The sequence below is a fragment of the Balaenoptera physalus genome, assembly GCF_965194825.1.
Source record: "Balaenoptera physalus genome assembly, chromosome: 10".
NCBI lineage: Eukaryota > Metazoa > Chordata > Mammalia > Artiodactyla > Balaenopteridae > Balaenoptera > Balaenoptera physalus.
Window position 1 is genome coordinate 90758343 of NC_138889.1, and position 20058 is coordinate 90778400.

Consider the following 20058-nt stretch of genomic DNA (forward strand, 5'->3'; position numbering starts at 1 on the left):
ACCACTTGTTTGCTTTGTGACCTTCAGGAAGTTACTTAACCTCTCTGGGCTTCAGTTTCCCCATCTGTAAAAAAGGATTGTCATAAGGTTGAAGTGAGATCATGCATACAGGATGAATATCAGCAGTAGGGGGCCCGGTTCTCATGCCTCAGCTTCAAGGTTGCCCTCATCTTCTTATTCAATGTTTGACTCTTTCTGTAAATGGAGAGATTGTGAATTACTGTGTTTCAAAGTCAGTTTACAGATATCAAAAAATATGTGTGGAATACCTACTGTACTTACAAGGCTGCATTTGGCCCTGAGTAGGGCTCCAAGAAGGGGAGAGCCCGGCCTTTGCCCACCAGGAACTCCTCTTCATGGTGGGAGACAGGGGTGAACATGAAAGAAAGTCATACTTGAAGAGCAGGGATCCTGGAACGAGACTGGCTGGGTTTCTCCCTGTTCCCTCTCTAATTAGCTCTAACAAAGCTGTTGATCATAACCCAGGTGCATGGAGGACTTGGGCAAGTGACTTAACCTCCCTGCTTCCCCATTTCCTCCTCTGTAAAATAATGGTCTACTTCACAGGATGGTGTCTTTGGTTCCCAGGGCTGCCAAAACAAACTGCTGCTACTTCAGTGGCTTAAAACAACAGAAATTAATTTTCTCACAATTCTGGAGACCAGAAGTCCAAAATGCAGGTACTGGCAGGGTTGATTCTTTGTGGAGGCTCTGAGAGAGAATCACGTCTCTCTCCTCGCTTCTGCTGGCTGCCTGCAATTCTTGGTGTTCCTTGGCTTGGGGGCTGCAAGATTCCAATCTCTGCTTCCATCTCCTTATGGCCTTTTCCCTTGTCTGTTTCTGGGTCTTCTCCTTTTCTGTCCCTCATAAGGACACTCTGAGAGTCCACCCTAATTCATCTCAAGATCTTTACCTTAATTATATCTTCAGAGATCCTTATTCCAAATAAGGTCACATTCTGAGGTTCCTAGTAGACATATCTTTTGGGGGGACACCATTCAACTCACTGCAGATGGTTTAAGGATTACAAAATCAGAGGTCATATGTGTAAACACATAAGATATTGCTGATAGGATGAGAGCTGCAATGATAATCATTATGATGATATCATGATGATTATTACTCTGTTTTTGAGTTCACAGCAAACATGGATGGTGGTTGTTAGTATTAGTTGTATTATTATTTCTTTCAAATCAGGAGTGGGCAACAGGTCACAAAGCAAATAGCAATGCAACACTCCAACTCTGGACTTCTCTCCCCACATCCTCTGGGGGTTGGTACTGGGAAGCCAAGGTGGGGAAGGCTGCAGAGCCTGAATGCGTGGCTGGGGAGGGTGATGTGAGCCATTCAGGGTCCTGGATCTGAAGAATTTTATAAGAATGACACAGTGACAGAGCTGGGTTGTGTTCAATCTGATGAGAGTATTGCAGAAGGATTAGAGGACAAAGCGACTAAAGATAGTAAGACCACAACGACGTTTCTCTTCCTGGCCTGGGCCTGATGGAGACCAGAAGCAGAGGCTAGAGAAGCACTGCACAGCAGCAGTTGACCACGCTTGGTGGCTCAGTGTGGACAGAGAAAAGGAGAGCGTTCAAGACAGCCCTGGAGACTAGATGGCCAGGGAAACGCAGTCCATCCTAAGAAATCGTTGCACCAGTGACCACAGACTAATTTATTCAACCTCTGTGTTGGGCACTGAGTATAGAAGTAGACCAGCAAGCCTGGCTCTCGCCTCATGGCTCTCATGGTCTGGTTGGTCTGCCTGAATGTTGTTGTAGCATTGTTTGTCAGAGCGCCAAAAAAAAAAAAAAAAAAAAAAAAGCAACCAAAATGTACATCAGTAGGGAATTGGTGAAATAAATTGTGATGTGCCTATGTAGTGGAATAATACATAGCTCCTTCACAAAGGTGTGCGTGAGTGAGGAAGATGTCCATTTGTAGAAACGTCTGTACAGCATGAAGAAAAGCAGGTGTGTACATACACAAAGAAGAGTTTTGTGGGATCTATACTTAGCGGGTCAGCAAACTATGGCCAGTGGGCTGAATCTGATCTGCTGCCTGTTTTTTGTTTGATTGGTTTTTTGTTTTTAATCTTGCATTTTATTTGACGCTACAGTTTTTGAAGCGATATCTAGATGATTTTTTAAAATAACTTTGGATCTATGAAAATTATGTATAGTTACATGGTTATTCAGGCTTAATGAAGATATTCAGGCATTTTTACACATAAAAGATATCAAGAAATAAGATCTTCCTGAAACTGAATTAAAAGAACACTTACAATGAAATCAATTGTAAAATGTAATAATTGTTTTCTCTGCCTTAGCTGGAAGTTTTAAGAACTATTATCTCTCTTCCTGAAGGATTATTAATCTGAAGTTAATACATTCCTGAAAATTTTTTCCTTGTTAAAATCTAATGCATGGTCACCTACATGCATGTAATACAAACATAATTCTCAAAATAAGAGAAGATAAACAATGGCTTGGAGAAATCTATGAAATGATAGTTTCTCAGCGGTTGGTCTGGCTGACTGTCTTTTTTAATCAAGTTTGGGACACAAATACACTCATTCATTGACGTACTATTTGTAACTGCTTTTGCACTACAGAGGCAGAGTTGAGTGGTTGTAGCTGAAACCGTATGGCACACAGATCACAAAATATTTACTATCTGACCCTTGACAGAAAATTTGCCAACCCCTAGTCTCCACCAAACTGTGAACTATTTTTTTTCTAGTAGGTGTAAGGGGGGAGGGAGAGGTTGTCTGTCATGAGCATTTCTATATTACTTTAAATTTTAATTCTAATATATTTTTGTAATCAGAAAAATTCAATTTGGAAGAAAAGAAAGCATGCAGGGCTCACATTACCTGATTTTGAGACTTGCTATAAAGCTGTAGTTCTCAACACAATTACTGGCATAAGGATTGGCATGTAGCTCAATCAAGCAGAATAGATCATTTAGAAATAGACCCAGCCTTGTATGTGCAATTGATTTTCAACAAAGGTGCCAAGGTAATTCAATAAAAAAGGATAGGCTTTTCAACAAATGGTACTGGAACAATTGGATATCCAAAGGGAGGGGGAAAAAGGACATTGAACTTCACATTGTACCATAAACAGAAATTAACTTGCAATGGATCATAGTTATAAATGTAAGACCTAAAACTATAAAACGTCTCCTAGGCAAAGATTTCTTAGATAGAATACAGAAAGCACAAACCATGAGAGAAATAATGAATACAACGGCCTTCATAAAAAAATGTTAACACTTATCTTCAAAAAGACACTGTAAAGTAGATGAAAAGCCAAGCCACAGTCTGGGAGAAAATATTTGCAAGACACACATCTGGAAAAGAACTTGTCTCCCAGAACATCTAAAGGACTCTTACTACTCAATAATAAGTAGTCAGACAACCCAATTCTAAAATGGGGAAGAGATTTAAATAGGTGTTTCACCAAAGAAGATACACAGATGGCAAATCAGCACATGAACAGATACTCGACATCATTAGTCATTGGGAAGTGCAACTTAAAACCTCAGTGAGATACCACTATGCACCTGTGAGCATGGCTGCAATTGAAAAGCCTAGCTATGTTACATGCTGTGAGGATGCAACTGGGAGAAGGCCAAGTGCTATAGCCACCTTGAAAAACAGTGTGATAGTTTTTTATAAATTAAGCATACACTTCCCATACGACCCAGCAGCCTGCCCCTAGGTATATACCCGCCAAAATAGGAAAATATATGTCAGCACAAAGATATGCATTCCAGAAACTGGAAACAACCACTTCCCTCCCTTAACTGGTGGATGGATAAATAAATTGTGTTGCATCCAAACAATGAATACTGCTCAACGGTCTAAAGGAATGAAATAGTAATACTCAGAGAAACCTTGGTGCATCTCAGAAGCGTTATGCCGAGTGAAAGAAGCCACACACAATAGGCTACTTACTAAATGATTCCCTTACCTGACTTTCTGGAAAAGATGAATCTATTTGGACAAAAAAGAGATCAGTGATTCCCAAGTGGCTGTAAATGACAGGAGGGATGGAAATGTTTGATATCTTGCTTGTAGTGGTGCTTATGCAACTGTTACATTTGGTTACAACTCATCTAATTGTACATTTTAAAAGGGTAAGTTTTATTGTGTATCGATTATACCTCACTAAACCTGACTTTTAAAAATATTTACTCTGAGAAAAGTCAATTTTAAAAATAATTTTTTTTTTTTTTAAAGATGACAGGTTTTTTTTTTTTTTAACTTTGGGTTTATTTTATTTATTTATTTATTTATTTATTTATGGCTGTGTTGGGTCTTCGTTTCTGTGCGAGGGCTTTCTCCAGTTGCGGCGAGCGGGGGCCACTCTTCATCGCAGTGCGCGGGCCTCTCACTATCGCGGCCTCTCTTGTTGCGGAGCACAGGCTCCAGACGCGCAGGCTCAGTAGTTGTGGCTCACGGGCTTAGTTGCTCCGCGGCATGTGGGATCTTCCCAGAGCAGGGCTCGAACCCGTGTCCCCTGCATTGGCAGGCAGACTGTCAACCACTGACCCACCAGGGAAGCCCAAAAATAAATTTTTTAAATAAATTTTTTAAAGAGGCAGTTGAGCTTTCAGGAGAATGGTAAGGCGTCCATTTGAACAGGGCAGTGAACCTTCTAGAACAGGAATGCTGGACTCAGGGAGGGGTCCGAGTGAGTGAGTGGCAGTAAAACTCCCCCAGGAGCCCTCACACTACAGGGAGAGAAGGAAGGAAAACAGTGAGGAAACCTCTACTCACATCAGCCTAGGCAAAGCCAGAGGAAGAGACAAGATGCTTATTTTTTGACTGGATAAAACAGTACAAATAATACAAGGTAGAAAAGAGTAAACAATGAAAAATACGTCTCCCTCTTGCCTCTCTTCTCTCCCAGTCGTACCAGGTCTGTGTGTCCTTCTAGAAATACTCAGAACATTCTCTACTGGACTTTTTGTTGTTGTTGTTCAGCTTATCACGGTATCTTTCAGACTGTTTCACATCAGTATATGTAGAGCTGCCCTAGTTTCTTAAATAGGTGTGGTACTGTCTGGGTGCACCATAATTTATTTAGCCAGGCTGCAATTGATGGACATTTAGATCTTTCCTGATATATGTGCTATTGCGAACAATGCTTCCATGAATACTTGTATTAAAGAGTTACTTCTCATTTGTGTGAGTATATCTATCTGTTAGATTCCTAAGAGTGGAATGACTGGCTCAAAGGATATGTACTTTTTCTATTTTGATATGTATTGTTAATGTATGTTTGTTATTTTGATCTATATTGTTAACCCCGTCACCACCCTGGATTGTACCAATTTACCCTCCCACCAGCCATGCGTGAATAATTATACCTGTTTTTCCAAGTCCTGGCCAGCAAAATGTGAACTCAGACTTCGCCTTTGCCCAGTCTGAGAGGTGAATAATCGTATCCTGCGGGGAATGTAATTTGCATCTGGAGGAGGGAATCTTTTAGAAGCGAAGGAACCCCAAGTCACAGGTGTCACTTGGTTTAGTGCTTCTGTCAGTCCAGATAGCACCTCTGTGTGAATTAGAAGAAGGCCCTCCTCCTCAGGATGTTCACCATCTGCTCTAAAACTGTCGTGATAACTCCACAGATCTGTGATGACTGAGGTGACGAGCAGCCCTGGAGCACAGCCTGCTCCGCCACGGGCAGCAGCCAGAGCTCCCGGAAGCTCTGAGAGCACAGTGGTCCCCGGTGGTAACCAGATTGCCTGGAATGAATGCAGTAGAAGCTGCAGATACAGGACGGGAATTCAAGCTGTTTGACAGTGGAGCGTGAGGGCATTAGTTTGAGGGACAGCCAGAATAAATGGAAACTTCATTATCCGTGGATTATGCACTTGGAACTCAGGTCCCATGCAACTCTGATATTAGTAATTGGGCCAGCGGGCTCATCAAGCTCTTAAGAAAAGTGAGTCTAGTTAATGAATTAATACAAAATGACATTTTACACACAGAGCAGAAAAGAGACCAGGCACCCCTGAGTTATGTAACATCATAGTTGCTCAAGCGAATGTGATCACCGATTCTCGCCTGCAAGCATTTTACATTCCATTCATTAAGAGCTCCCTCTTGGATTCTTAAAACCTCAAGTGGTTATATGGAAGTCAGTGTTTTAAAATCTCTGGACCCATTTGTTTTCCATGTGAAAATCCATCCACATTTTTCTCTTAAGAAGTACATCTCTCTGGAAAGGAACTCATTCGGTTCTTATCCTCTATCCGACTCTGCCTCCCAAAAGGGGATTCTCCCAGCCTCTCCCTCTGGTCCAGAGGATAAAGGAAAGGATGTGAACACTAAGAATTCGCATCATTAGTTTGGGATGATGAAAAATCCTGGAGGTGGAAAGCGGTGGTAGTTCCACAACAATGTGAATGTACTTCATGAGCTGAGCTGCTCACCTAAAACTGGTTAAAATTGCAAACTTCATGTTGCATATGTATTTTACCACAATAAAGAAAGAAAAGGGAATCCTTGTGTACTGTCAGTGGGAACACAAGTTGGTACAGTCACTGTGGAAAACGGTATGGAGGCTCCTCAAAAATTTAAAATAGAAATACCATGTGGTCCAGCAATTCCACTTCTGGGTATTTATCCAAAGAAAACAAAAACACTAGTTCGAAAAGATATATGCACCCCCTATGTTCATTGAAGCACTATTTACAGTAGCCAAGATATGGAAACAACCCATTGACAGATGAAAGAATGGATAAAGAAGATATGGTATATGTGTGTATACACACACACACACACACACCCAGAGGCTCCCACCCAGCTTTTAATTATCTAAGCTGAGAGCAGACAGAACTCCCGCAGAACCTCTGGGTGACAGCTCATTGTCTCCAGAAAAATCCAGAACTGCCTTTCTCCCGTAACCGTCGGCAGCACGCTTCTGCCTCTCCTCTGGGATCTTGCTTGCTTCTTTCTGTACAGTTCATCATTGAAACAGTGACCGACAGGAACTTGGAGAATCTTCATAGCCTTTAGTCCATGTCTGAGTGACTGGAATGAAAATTAACACGGCCTGGAGCTTGAGGGGGAAGATCTTTCTTTGTGTCGGATTAGGATGATGTGGGGAATCAGGAACTGTTTGTGTCGGGAAAGGAGGGGAGATGGTGTGTTTCACAGCACGTGGATTTTTGAAGGAGAAATATCTGGGTTCTCGTTCTTACTCCTCTGCTTAGTTCTTCTGTGCACTTAGACAACTTAATTCACCCCTGAGTAAATTTGCTCATCTGAAAAACAGGAATAATAAACTAATAATAACACCTACCTTACCAGGGTGTGTGAATACACAGATATTTTTTCCGTTGAGTTGGATGCATTTATTGAGTGTCGACTCTGTGCCACACACCATCCTACTCACTGGAGATCCATGGTGAACAGACCATGTGCAATCTAGTGATGAGGGGCCCGGGACCCGAGCAGCCAGTGGACGGTGCTGCCACTTCACGTCTACACATTGGCCGCTGTCAACCCACTGAAACCTCTTCACTGCTTCAGAAGTTGAACGGGCACAGGGTGTGGTCGCAGACTTGCTCACTTAGGCTGCATTTAGATTATTTTTGCAGCTGGGCCACAGCTGTGGGTAGTTGTGGATCTTCCGTAAAGAAGAGGGGTCCCCAACTTTCTAGGAGGAGGGGCCACTCTGGTGTCCTGTGCCCCTGGGCCTGGCCACCATTGCCAGGTGTGTCCTGCTGGCGGGGAAGCCTCTCCCCTGAGTGTTTAAAGTGTGGCTCCTTAGTACACGTGGAGAGGAGGGGACCGGCAGCCTGCAGGGCTGGGGCGTGTACCAGGCCTCGTCCTAGGGCCTCTGAGGAAATGCCTGCCGATTGCCTAGCTGGTCTTGGTAGGGGGCTGCAGGGCAGTGTCAGAGGCAAGGCTCTGAAGTCAGACCACAGGGCTCAAATCAGGCACAGTCCCTTACCTCCTAACCCTGGGACCCCAGCGAAGGGACCCAAGCTCTCCAAGCCTCCCTTTCTTCATCTTAAAAAGAAGGCAGTTAGAGCACCTACTTCGCGGAGTTGCTGTGAGGCAAGTAGCTGTGATAAAGCACATATTTGTATGTCTTGAACACCCGCAGTGTGTCAGCTGTTGTCCTAAGTGCTTGATAATTATTCACTCGTTTCATGCTCACGACAGCCCAGTGAGGTGGGGACTAATATCATCCCCATTTCACAGATGAGGAAATTACAGCACAGAGAGGTTGACCACTTCCCAGAGGGCACACAGCCAGTCAGCTGAATAGCTTGAGTTTGAACCTAGTCTGGCTCCAGAGTCCATGATTTCAGCCTGTGCTCTGCTGGCTCTCCATCTCGAAAGCTTGGCAAAGGCCGGGCATTAAATAAATACTTTGCCGACATAAGGAACCCCAGACACACTAGCCAGTGTTCCTCATGTATGTGATATGATAAATTTCCAGAGAAAAACTGATTTCTGTCACTGTAACTATCACTCCTGTTCCCTGGATATTATATTTCCTGGGGCTGATTTTTTTTAACAACTTTATTGAGGTATAATTTACATGACATAAAATTTGCCCATTTTGACTGTACAACTCAGTGAGTTTTAGTAAATGTCAATTTGTTCAGCCATCACCACGTCCAGTTTCAGAACATTCGCATCGCCCCAGCAAGATCCCTGATGCCCATCACCAGTGAATCCCCATTCCCACCCCCGGCCCCTGGCAACCATTATCGACTTTTTGTCTCTACAAATTTGCCTTTCCTGGACATATATAAATAGAATCATACACCGTGTGGTCTCTTGTGTCTGGCTTATCTTGCTTAGCACTTTTTTTTTTTTCTAAACGTACTTTGAATTTTATTTATTTATTTATTTTTGGCTGTATTGGGTCTTCGTTTCTGCACACGGGCTCTCTCTAGTTGCGGCGAGCGGGGGCCACTCTTCATCGCTGTGCGCGGGCCTCTCACTGTCGCGGCCTCTCTTGTTGTAGAGCACAGGCTCCAGACGCGCAGGCTCAGTAGCTGTGGCTCACGGGCCCAGTTGCTCCACGGCATGTGGGATCTTCCCGGATCAGGGCTCGAACCTGCGTCCCCTGCATTGGCAGACAGACTCTCAACCACTGTGCCACCAGGGAAGCCTGCTTAGCACGTTTTTGAGGCTCATCCATGTTGTAGCGTGCACCAGTACTTTTTACGGCCAGATTATATTCCGTTGTATGGGCAGCCCACATTTTGTTTATCCATTCACCGATCCGTGGACATTGGGGTGGTTTCCACTTTGTGGCTATCGGGAACCGTGCTCCTGCGAACATTTGCACTCCCGTCCTGGGACTGACTTCGCAGCAGATGGGTGCGCCAACTTGGTAACCTCTCTCCTTTTCTCTCGCCTCTGGGGCTTCTCAGAACCAGGCAGCGGGCAGGTGTTCGTGACCTCGGAGAACCAGCTCGTGTACTATCCCAGCATCACCTATGCCATCATCGGCAGCTCCGTCATCTTTGTGCTGGTCGTGGCCCTGCTGGCTCTGGTCCTGCACCACCAGCGGAAGCGCAACAACCTCATGACGCTGCCGGTGCACCGGCTGCAGCACCCCGTGCTGCTTTCCCGCCTGGTGGTCCTGGACCACCCTCACCGCTGCAACGTCACCTACAACGTAAACAATGGCATCCAGTACGTGGCCAGCCAAGCCGAGCAGAACGCGTCGGAAGTGGGCTCCCCGCCCTCCTACTCAGAGGCCCTGCTGGACCAAAGGTGCGTGCTGGCTGAGAGAGACTCGGGGAGGGAGGTCATCCCACGCAGGGGCGGGCGTACACGTGCACGTGCCTGGGATCCTGGTCTTGCCAGGAGCCTGCATTCAGCTGCAAAGGCGGTGGCAGCTTTCGACTTCTACTGAGTCTTTGCAAAACGATTCACGTGTATCATCGCATTCAGTCCTCACAGCCACTCACCGAGGGAGGTTCTATATGTGCCTCAGTTTTACAGATGAGAAAACTGAGATTTTTAAGTTACTCATCTGAAGACATACCGCTAGGATCCTGGCCAGTTCAGATCCCTCCTCCTCCCTGGTAGTGCCACACGGACACACATCCAGGACCCTGACCAGCTCTGGGCATTCACCTGCTACTGCAGAACAGTGCCCAGTATATACTCGAGGTTTGGTTCCTATTTGAATGAATGAATGGATGAGTGAGTGAATGAATGAGTGAATAAATAAGTTCCTTAACTTTGCTTGGCTTCATCTATAAAATAAAGGAGGTGGCATAGAGAACTCTCAAGCTTTGGTAAGCAGTAGAACCTTCATCACAGGTGGAGCTGTACAAGGAACCCCAAAATATAAAGTTAAAACCCAGAGTTCTGTAGTTGGAGCCGGTAGTGGACCTCATTCCTGCCTGCTCAGCCTTCGTCTCTCCTTTGGTGACCTCCAAGGTACCCAAAGAACCCACTTTGAAGTCCCGGGACTAGAGCTACCTGAGTCCCCCTTGGTTCTCAGCATCCCCTGCCCTGCAGGGACCCCGCTCAGCGTCCCTCTTCCACTGAGCCCGGGATTCACCATGTGTGGCACGAGGCATTTTGCAGGCAGTGTTCCCGGGCCAACTGGGCTCCTCCTTGAACCCTCTCCGGTGGCAGCTCTTCTATTATTTAACTTTCCTTTTCCTTCCTCATAAAAGATAAACAAAGCTCCAAGGAGCGGTGCTTAAGGACATCTTCGCAAATAAGCGTAAGAACACAAGACCTCACTCATTTGGACCATCCAATGTAGAGCAAGGTTAAAACTGCTGCATCTGGAGACAGAATTCCTGGGTTCAAATCCTAGCACTGCTGCTTACTAGTTGTGATCCTGTGCAAGTCATTTAATGCCCCTTTGCCTCAGTTTTCTCCCCAGTACAATGGGCATGAAAGTAATGGCTCTCTCCTAGCATTCTTGTGAGCATTATATAAGGGATATAAGGTAGGTGGTGCAGTGCCTGACTTGTAGTAAGCCTTCCATAAATGAGAGCTGGAAAATAAAATGTCTTTTAAGTTATTTCATTGCAAGCAAGGTGTCATTATTACTCCCTTCTATAGACAGGGAGACTGAGGGTTTGAGAGGATATCTTCTCACTTACCCAAGTCCGCACAGCCGGGAAGAGCTGGCTTTCAGTAAGGACCCCCAGTTCTGTGGACTGTCAGGGGCTCTATCAAGACACCAGGCCAGGTGAATCCCTGCCAAACCACCCAGGATGAGCCAGGGAGTATTTAGAATTCTCCCTACCAAAGGTTGTGGTTTTGGCACTGTCCAGTCAGCACAAGCCAGGCAGAGCATGCTGACCTTTTATCTGTTCCTTTCGTCTTCTTACAAATCACTGGTTTTCCTAGTCCTTGGATTGCCTTTCTCCTTGGAAGGAAAATCTCATTCCTGATGTCAGCATCCACTCAGAAAAGGGCAGAAGTTGGCATTGCCTGCCGTGCCTGGGCTCCTAATGTTTTCTCTTCCCCCTCCTCTCCCCCCCTTCCCCCCACCCCGCCCCATCCTGCTCTCTCCATCGCAGACCCGCATGGTACGACCTCCCTCCGCCGCCCTACTCTTCAGACACCGAGTCTCTGAACCAAGCCGACCTGCCCCCTTACCGCTCCCGGTCTGGCAGCGCCAACAGCACCAGTTCCCAGGCAGCCAGCAGCCTCCTGAGTATGGAAGACACGGGCCACAGCCCGGGGCAGCCTGGCCCACAGGAAGGCACCACGGAGCCTAGGGACTCTGCACCCAGCCAGGGCACCGAAGAAGTATAAAATCCAGCTCTTCCAAAGTCCATATGGGTTCATCTGCCCTGACTTGTTACCATCCTAACAACTTGCGCTCATGGGAAGCTCCTGGGGATGCCCCAAGGAGTGGTGTGGGGTGTCAGCTGTCTCTCCGTTCACCTCCTTCCCCAGGTTTCAGGGATGTTCTTTGGAGGGCGACCTGCCACTGTTCTGGCCTCTCAGTTGACCTATGTACGTGCATCTTTTCTGGGCAGTTACTCTTCCTTCGGGGCCCAGGATCACAGCCTCACTTTCCACAGCATTCTGTTACTGCTGGAATCTTGCTGAGTAGGTGGCCGGAGAGTGCGGTACTTAGGTAGCCCTTGAGAAAGCAGTGTTTGTGCCGTATGGGGTGTTCAGAAGGGCAGAGGACACTGGACCAAATTCTCTGTGGGCTGCTTCCTTAGAGCTCCATTTGGAGATTTGGGTTGGATGATCCTACCGGGAGGCTGTCATCGGATGGCCACTCTGGAGAGAATCCAGGGTAACATCAGAACCCGCCTTGCACTAGGCTGTTCATTGCTCTGGGTCGGGGCCAAAGAACACTGTTGCCGTGAGTCACGCCCTTCAGAAGTCAACAGTGTCATTTTGGTTTTCGGAAGGACTCTGAAACCATCAGGTCCGGATAGAGTCTGGATTTAAAAATTTGTCCGAGAATCCTCGTTTTGAGAGCTTTCTCCAGCATCATATATCATCAGCCTCATCCCAGAACAGGCAGGGAGCCCCACCATGAGTTTATCTGAGTTCTCAGCTCCTAAAATACAGGCTGCCAAGATCCTGGGTCTGCTTTGGTCCACAGTCCTTTCCCTGGTTTCTGGATTGTCTCCCTCCCAGCTGTGACCTGCCCGTAAACAAGGGATGAGTACTAAACCTGAGTTGCCCAGAAATCTGATCTGGCCCTTGGTCCCTGTAAGCCACACCCAGCCTGCCTTGCCCATTCCTGCAGCTTCAGCACTCGCCCCCTAAGTCCCCCTGACACTCAGAAGTCATTTTACCTGTGCATTTGGACTTGAGAACACTGTAGGTCCTAACTCAACGTGAAAACCTAATTCAGTACCTCCCCCGAGAGAGCCTGGATTCCTGGGCTGCACTCATTCCCCTTCCCAAGGCCCAGATTCCAGCGCTGCAATTTAGGGTTAGGGCTAGAATCAGAGTGAGGGTCAGGACTCTCCGAGCATCCCATAGTTTCTCCTCTGAGAGACATGGATAATAGTTTGGAGTCAAGATTTGCCATTCGGACTTTTTTTTTTTTTAAATCTCTTAGAAATGCATTTGAAACAGTGTGTTTGTTTTTTCCCTTCTAGTTAAGGGACTATTTATATGTGTATAGGAAAGCTGTCTTTTGTTTGTTTGTTTTTCCATTAGTGAGGTCCAAGCAAAGATGCAAAAGGAGATCGTGCCTTTGTCCCGCTGAGCGCTAATAACAAGTCCCCCCAGACTGACCTGTGTGCCAGGCGTCTGTGCGTTGTTGCACTTTGAGTTATTATTTATCGAGTTCTTGAAGGATGCAGAAAGAGGGACGCCTTTCTCCCTCGGTTCATAGTCTCTGTGTTTATGGTAGCTTTCCGCTTTCTCTGTGCCCAGCCAGCCACAGTGCCAACCCCCTCAGGAAGTCATGGGTGGAAACGTAGATGTTATTCGTCAAGAAACCACACTAATGGCTGGGGGGGAACAAAACTGGAAACAAGTGGAGCCACTCCGGGCAGCTGTCACCCATGCAGAGCTGCTTTCCACGTGGTCAGTAACCTCTTTGATGCTTATTCAAACGGAGCCTGCAGGAGGGGGGATGAAGTGGCATTCAATGATCCTATTCTGTAGACTTTTTTTTTTAACCAAATTCAAAGTGTGTTACAGGAAAGCTAGCCACTTGGTGATTTTTTTTTTTTTTAAGTTAAGAAAAGGAACATAGTTGCTTACATCTTTCATTTTTAAAATAACGTGAGTTATTTTCTGAGTAATCCAGTGAAGAAAGAACTTCTGGTGGCAGCCAGAGTATGTGAGGAACTCTAGCTGAATATTTCATCTCCTGTGAGCCAGAGTGGCTTCTTTTCTCCCTTTGGTGGCCCCTGCTTCTTTCTGGTGCTCTGGAAGTTGTTTAGAGGAAAGGATTCTAATTTTAATTAATCGTGTGATGAATTAATCTCACGTGCTTTTCAGCTTCCAGGCATCTTAGGAAAGACGAATGGCCTTAGTAGCATAAGGAGAGCCCATTAATGTTGTTTTTTAAAACAAACACAGGGATGTTTTTATCATAGATTTGATTTTTTTAAATGGCTGTTTTTAAAAAGATATAAATAGGACACCAAAGCTGCAGGGGTTTTTGGTTTTGTTTTTTTCCCTTACTCAAAATAGCAAATAAGTGGCCAGCATTATTTTTTAACTCATTCCAACCAGGATTTTTTTTTATACATGGCCTAAATCTATGCCAATCAGAAAACCATCCCTGCTCTCTTTTCTCAAATGAGATCAGCGAGTCCTTTTTATTTTAGCATTAAAATCGTTCAGCTATAATCATTATCACCTGCCCTCAACTCCTTCTACTTTGAAATTGACATTTTAAAAAAGTGCAAGCAAGTGGTAAATAAATTGTGTGTGACATTCAAAGTTGATGTAAACTGGAAAGGTTGTGTGTGGTTGCTGTTTGTTTTTTGATTAGGTTTTTTTTTTAATTTTATACTTTCAAATAAACTTGCAGTTTCATTCTTTCTGTTGGTGTGAATGGTCCTTAACCCCCTTTTCTTCTCTATGGCGATATAAAGAGTGGACAGCCACTTCTGTCGTGGCTTCTGCAATGAATGTATGCCCTAATAAAATGAGAAAAGGTGAGAGAATATTGATGGGACCTCAAAATATGGTGGGCGTTTAAGGATTCCACAGTTGGTGTGGTTGGAATACAGAGGTAAGTATTCCATGGACACCCGTTCATATCAAGGGCCCTGGGATGTCAGTTCAGAATATGGTCATTAACTATGCCCTCTCTGCCCATAGTGACTTCACTGTGGCACTGCTTGAAGGAAAGGAGCAAGTGGCTGTGATAACTGGAACAGATTCTGACCACATATTCAGGGGCACGCTCTAACTCAGGCACAGGTATGTTGGTAATTAGTTTTGAACCGCAAATGGCTCCCGTTGGTCCCACCAGTGATGGGAGCATCTTTGTGCTCTTACAAGTCTCGTTTTATGCTGCAGGGACAGTTGCACAGGAAGTCAGCGTGCCCAGGAGGTCACCACCACCACCACCCATGAACAAAAGTAACCTTGGCCTTGACCAAAATTAAAATCTACATGGGAATCAAAACATAGGACCTACAGAACCAAGATGTAGATCATGTACTGGTACCCAGATATGTCAAAAAGAAGACTAAGCTATCAGATAGTGCTATCCCAAGTATATACCAGGTCATGTCCTGCCCCAAGTGGTCTAGAGTAGACTTTCGCAAACAATATGCCCAAAGGCTTGTCAAGATATTAATTCCTTTTTCTCTCAGAGTACCATTTTTTGTGGTACTAGGATGAGGAAACAATCGAGAAATGCTAATCTAGAGCAGAGATCAGTAAACTTTTTGTGTAAAGGGTCTGATAATAAATAATTTTTGGCTTTGCAGCCATATGGTTTCTGTAGCAACTACAAAAACCGCCATGGACAATACGTAAATGCATGGGTGTGCCTGTGTTCCAATAACTACCAAAATGGGCTGGATCTGGCTTTGTCATTTGCCAACCCCTGGCCTAAAGGATCATTCCCACATGGTGCTCATGGATCCGAAGCTAAGGGCATTGTAGAAAAGAAATGGTGTGTTAATGGCTGGCCTGGAATATTGGAACCCTTAAAATGACACCAACCTCCAAAAAGTTAAAACTGGAAGAACTTAGGAAGCAGGCAGTTCAAGGACCTGTGAAATTCATTTTAATTGACCCTATTGGCACTTTTCCAGTGAATAAGGAAATACAGGGTTACGATGAGCAGAGGCATTCCCAGTGAGGTCCTAAACAGTGGGTTGAATGCAAAGGTCTTGTTCAAAATCTACTCTCAGTAGGGATTCTCTAAGGTGATAACACAACAGTCTGCCTTTTAGAGAAAAGTTCATGGGGTTAAATGATCTGGGAGATATTGTTCATCTTCTCCATTTAACTTGCTATCCTCAGGCAAGGCAGTAGATTCAAAGAATGAACTGTATAAGAAAGAAGGAGCTTCTGATGGCTGCAGTGGATGTGTGATACATGTCCATAAGGAAAAGAAATGTATCCAGTAAGAAAATATGCAGACTCCCTTGACATCTTATAGTTAAACAAGTGAATGGGAACATTAATAGAACCCCCAATTGTAAGTGATAGTTATAAGGAATCCCACTCATACAAGCTGAATGTGTTAAATTTTAGAAGATGTATTGGCTCATGCAACCGTGTTCAAGGGTATGGAAAATGATTTTGGGCAGGGCTGGCTCCAGTTGATCAACAGCTGTCATTAGGAACCTGTTTTGCCCCCTCCAGCTTCTGAGTCCTGCTTTACCTGTGTAAAGCGGTGACTTCATGGCTTTACAAAACGTGGTGGAAAAGAGGGTCCCAGAAGATCCAGGTTCATGATCTAAGAAAACGAGATTCTCTCTGAGAACCAGTGGGAACTCCCTCCAGTGGACTGTGATTGGTCATCGTTGGTCCTGTGGCCACTGTTGTAGGTGGGAACTCTTGATTGATTGACAGCCCCACCAGAACTACATGGAGTAGGAGAGGGACAATTCTCACATGGAAGGGTCTGGTAGTATAGAGTCTCACCAGGGAATAGGACCCACAACTGGCTGGCACAATGTCTAATATACGTACGAAGATATCCTGCAACCACAAGCTTTAGGCAACATAGCCAGGTCTGAAAGGAGCAGAGGCAATGTTACAGTGAACATGTCAGGAGACTCAACAGCCTTTCCTTAAACCTAGGTGGCAAGGTCAGTTTCAAGCTGCAGGCATTTGGGGCTTGGGTTAGGTGTGCTTTTTATGAGATGGTCATGGAGGGTAGGTCACAGTAACATGGATAAAGCCATAGAAGAGGAATTCTACCTTGAAACCTGAACTCACTCGTGGGTTCTAGAACTGTCCCTAAACCACTGAAAGTATTGAAATGGGTGAATTACCCACCAAGAGTCACCCCCAACCCACATAGGATTTTTAAGTTGGTGGATCAGAGATGCATTCCTATCTATCACCCTTGTCAAGCTGCCCAAAGACTTAGATTCAACCATGCATGCTGTTAACTAGGCTTTCCACAATTAATTCTTTTATCTACCCCAAGAGGTAGAATGCATCAGTCCCTTAGATAAACACCCCTTGGAAATTCTAGGGCAGCTGGGCTCACAAGACCTGAGGGGCTGAATTCCCTTCAGATTTGGGGCTTAAAGGCATGACCATGGGGGACTGGGATGCAATATTAGGGGAAGCTTATTTATTTTAATATGACTGTTGCCTCAGCTGGGCAGGGCTTGTGTTCTGAATGAGGGTCATTCATGCTAAATTCCAGTGCCAGGCAGCATTTGGCTATACTTGGCTTTCAGGTTCACCCTGGTGAATCATCCCTGTGAGCCAGCAGAGGAAAAGGCAACAAAGGAGCAAAAATGGGCAGTGTTTATGGGCCATGCATGGAAGTAGCACGCACCCCTCCACTCAAATTCCATTGCCCGTAGCCTGGCCAGTCCCATAGCCGCACCTACCTTGAAGGGAGGCTGGGCAGGTAAATTGGCTATGTGTCCCGGAAGAACCAGAAGTGGATTTTGGCACCGGCCACCAATTATATGTTTATACTCTTCTTTTCACACATAGGATACCTTCACCCCTCCTGAAAGAAGAAACCCAACCATCCCATCTAATCAGATTTAAAGTCCAGGATCAGTGACAACTTCTATGTCAGATCTATGTGGTTCCTCTGGAGACACAATTTCTTAGCCCCACATGGCTCTCATCATCTCTCTTCTAGGTTGCCCCCCTTCAGCCAATTCTCAGAATGCTTGAGTAACTGTCAAGTCACTCAAGATAAAAGTCAAAATCATGGTCTCCTGGATCCCACACCATTGACTCTCCAGTACCTATCTAGCCTCATCTTCTGCTAATCTCCCCCTCTCCCTCAAGTCTGCTCCAAGTCTGGGCCACCTTGCTGACTCTTGAACCCACCAGGCACACTCCCAGCTCAGGACATTTGCTCTTGCCATTCCCTCTGCCTGGAACACCCATCTCCAGATACTCTTCCGTATCAGAGAACCGTCAGGAATTAAAATCCACTTAGAATTGTCATCTTTGGGACTCAGTTGTAGCCACTGTAGTCAAGACTCCCAGAATTAAGACATACCAGAGCTCTATCTGGACCAAGATATAGTTACCACCCAAATGACATTGAGGGATTCCTAGACCAAAGAAGCACATAGGACCTTGGGAAGGAGCATTGAGGAATATATTCAAAAAGTATGGTATGAAAACTTAATTTGGACCAATGCAAATGTTATCCATGAGTCAGGAGGTGAGTCAGTTTAAGAAATAATACACTGGAATGTGCAGAAGAGGACCTAGGGATTGAGGTGGTACTTGAACACAAGCCCACCATGTGACCCTGCATGAAGTGTGACTTTTTTTTTTTTAATTTTATTTATTAGTTATTTATTATTTTTATTTTTGGCTGTGTTGGGTCTTCGTTTCTGTGTGAGGGCTTTCTCCAGTTGCGGCGAGTGGGGGCCACTCTTCATCGCGGTGCACGGGCCTCTCACTATCGCGGCCTCTCTTGTTGCGGAGCAGAGGCTCCAGACGCTCAGGCTCAGTAGTTGTGGCTCACGGGCCCAGTTGCTCCGCGGCATGTGGGATCTTCCCAGACCAGGGCTCGAACCCGTGTCCCCTGCATTGGCAGGCAGACTCTCAACCACTGCGCCACCAGGGAAGCCCGAAGTGTGACTCTTTTGCAAAGGAACTTGAGCCAGACCTTCAGCTTGGAGTGTGTCCCTCGTGTGCTAGTCTGTGAATCAGCTAAGGGCATGCAGATGTGCCTAGAAACTTCCTAGGACCACAGATCCTGTTTGGAGAGGATGGCAGCCCCAGTTCAGAGATGAGGAACTGACACCTCGTTCAAGCAGGAAAATGAGTTATCGGGGTGTTATAGAAAGAGAAGAAGGGGTTGGCTTCCTTGTAAGTGAAAAATAAACCGTTTAAATAACTCATCCCTCCAGTTGGAATCAGTTACCGGGAAATGACTGAATGTGAGTGTCTTGACCCCAGTTGCTGGCTTGGCTTCGATCCGATAAGTGGCTCTTCATGAAAGTGTTGTTTGTGTTTGCCCAGTGCATCAGCTGGGATCAGTCAGAGCCCCTACGACTATTGCAGGAATAAAGGTTTGAAGATGGAAATTAGGGCTTACACTGATGTAGGAAGAGCTGGTGGAGTGACGCCTGGAAGGCTACAGCAGGAGGATCCCAGACACGGTTACCAACGACGCCAGCCTGAGCGTGGGGCAAATGGAGAACGGAGAGCTTGCGAGGTGACCAAGAAGGCACTACAGTAAGTCAAAGATGGCACAGCAGTGACTTAGCTCATGGAGAGGACTCAGCGTCTTGTGGTGAATCACCCCAGGGCAGAGTGGCGACTCGCTGCCTTTCCGCCTTCAAATCTCACGCGAGCTCCTTTCATTGACACACTGGCCCCTCGAACCACACAGGGAAGGGGATTCCAGGAAGCACGGTTCCCGGCCTGAGATGAGAGTGGAGACAACAGGCACCCAGCCCACCCGGGGACCGTGATCTTGGTTCATGCAGTGGTTTCCAGAACAGATACTCTCTCCCCCCAGTGAAAGGGTTCTTGTCATGTAGCAAATGAGACTCAATGAGTATTGGACCTTGATTTCTTTGTATTTAATGAGAAAGGGGAATTTCATCTTTGACCTTTAATTTTTCTAGGTGTATCTGATAATTGGAGTTCATAGTTTTCAAAACTGGAATGATTCTATTATTTAGTGTAATCTCTGATACGCTGTTTGGACAACTTGTGCTGGGAAATAGAAATGCATGGCGTCGGAGTGACTTTTACTGATGATCTGTGTTGACCCTGAACAGAACTTTCTACTGCCCACTTTGGGTCCCAGGGAGACTCATAAAGGGACAGTTGGGGGGTGTTGGGTAAGCAACTTCGTGAAGATGGGAATAAGATGCTCATCTCCTGCCCTGAGAGAAATGCCAGTAGGTGGACCACTGATTAGGCTGTCAAACCAAATGAGTTAGAATAGAAAAGATGGAAAAGTGTCAGGCTTC

At 45.6% G+C, this 20058-nt stretch overlaps 1 protein-coding gene across 3 annotated transcripts in view; it reads left to right on the top strand.

The window, feature by feature from the left end:
* The window catches only part of LDLRAD3 (low density lipoprotein receptor class A domain containing 3), a 252658-nt gene extending 238039 nt beyond the window's left edge, over window positions 1–14619 (top strand). For all 3 annotated transcript variants that reach the window (XM_082410561.1, XM_082410562.1, XM_082410563.1), the window contains 2 exons: window positions 9415–9760; window positions 11539–14619. In XM_082410561.1, coding sequence (XP_082266687.1) covers window positions 9415–9760; window positions 11539–11776 — 584 coding nt within the window. In that variant the 3' untranslated portion in view covers window positions 11777–14619. The remainder of the gene's footprint in view (window positions 1–9414; window positions 9761–11538) is intronic.
* The last annotated feature ends 5439 nt before the right edge of the window (window positions 14620–20058 follow it).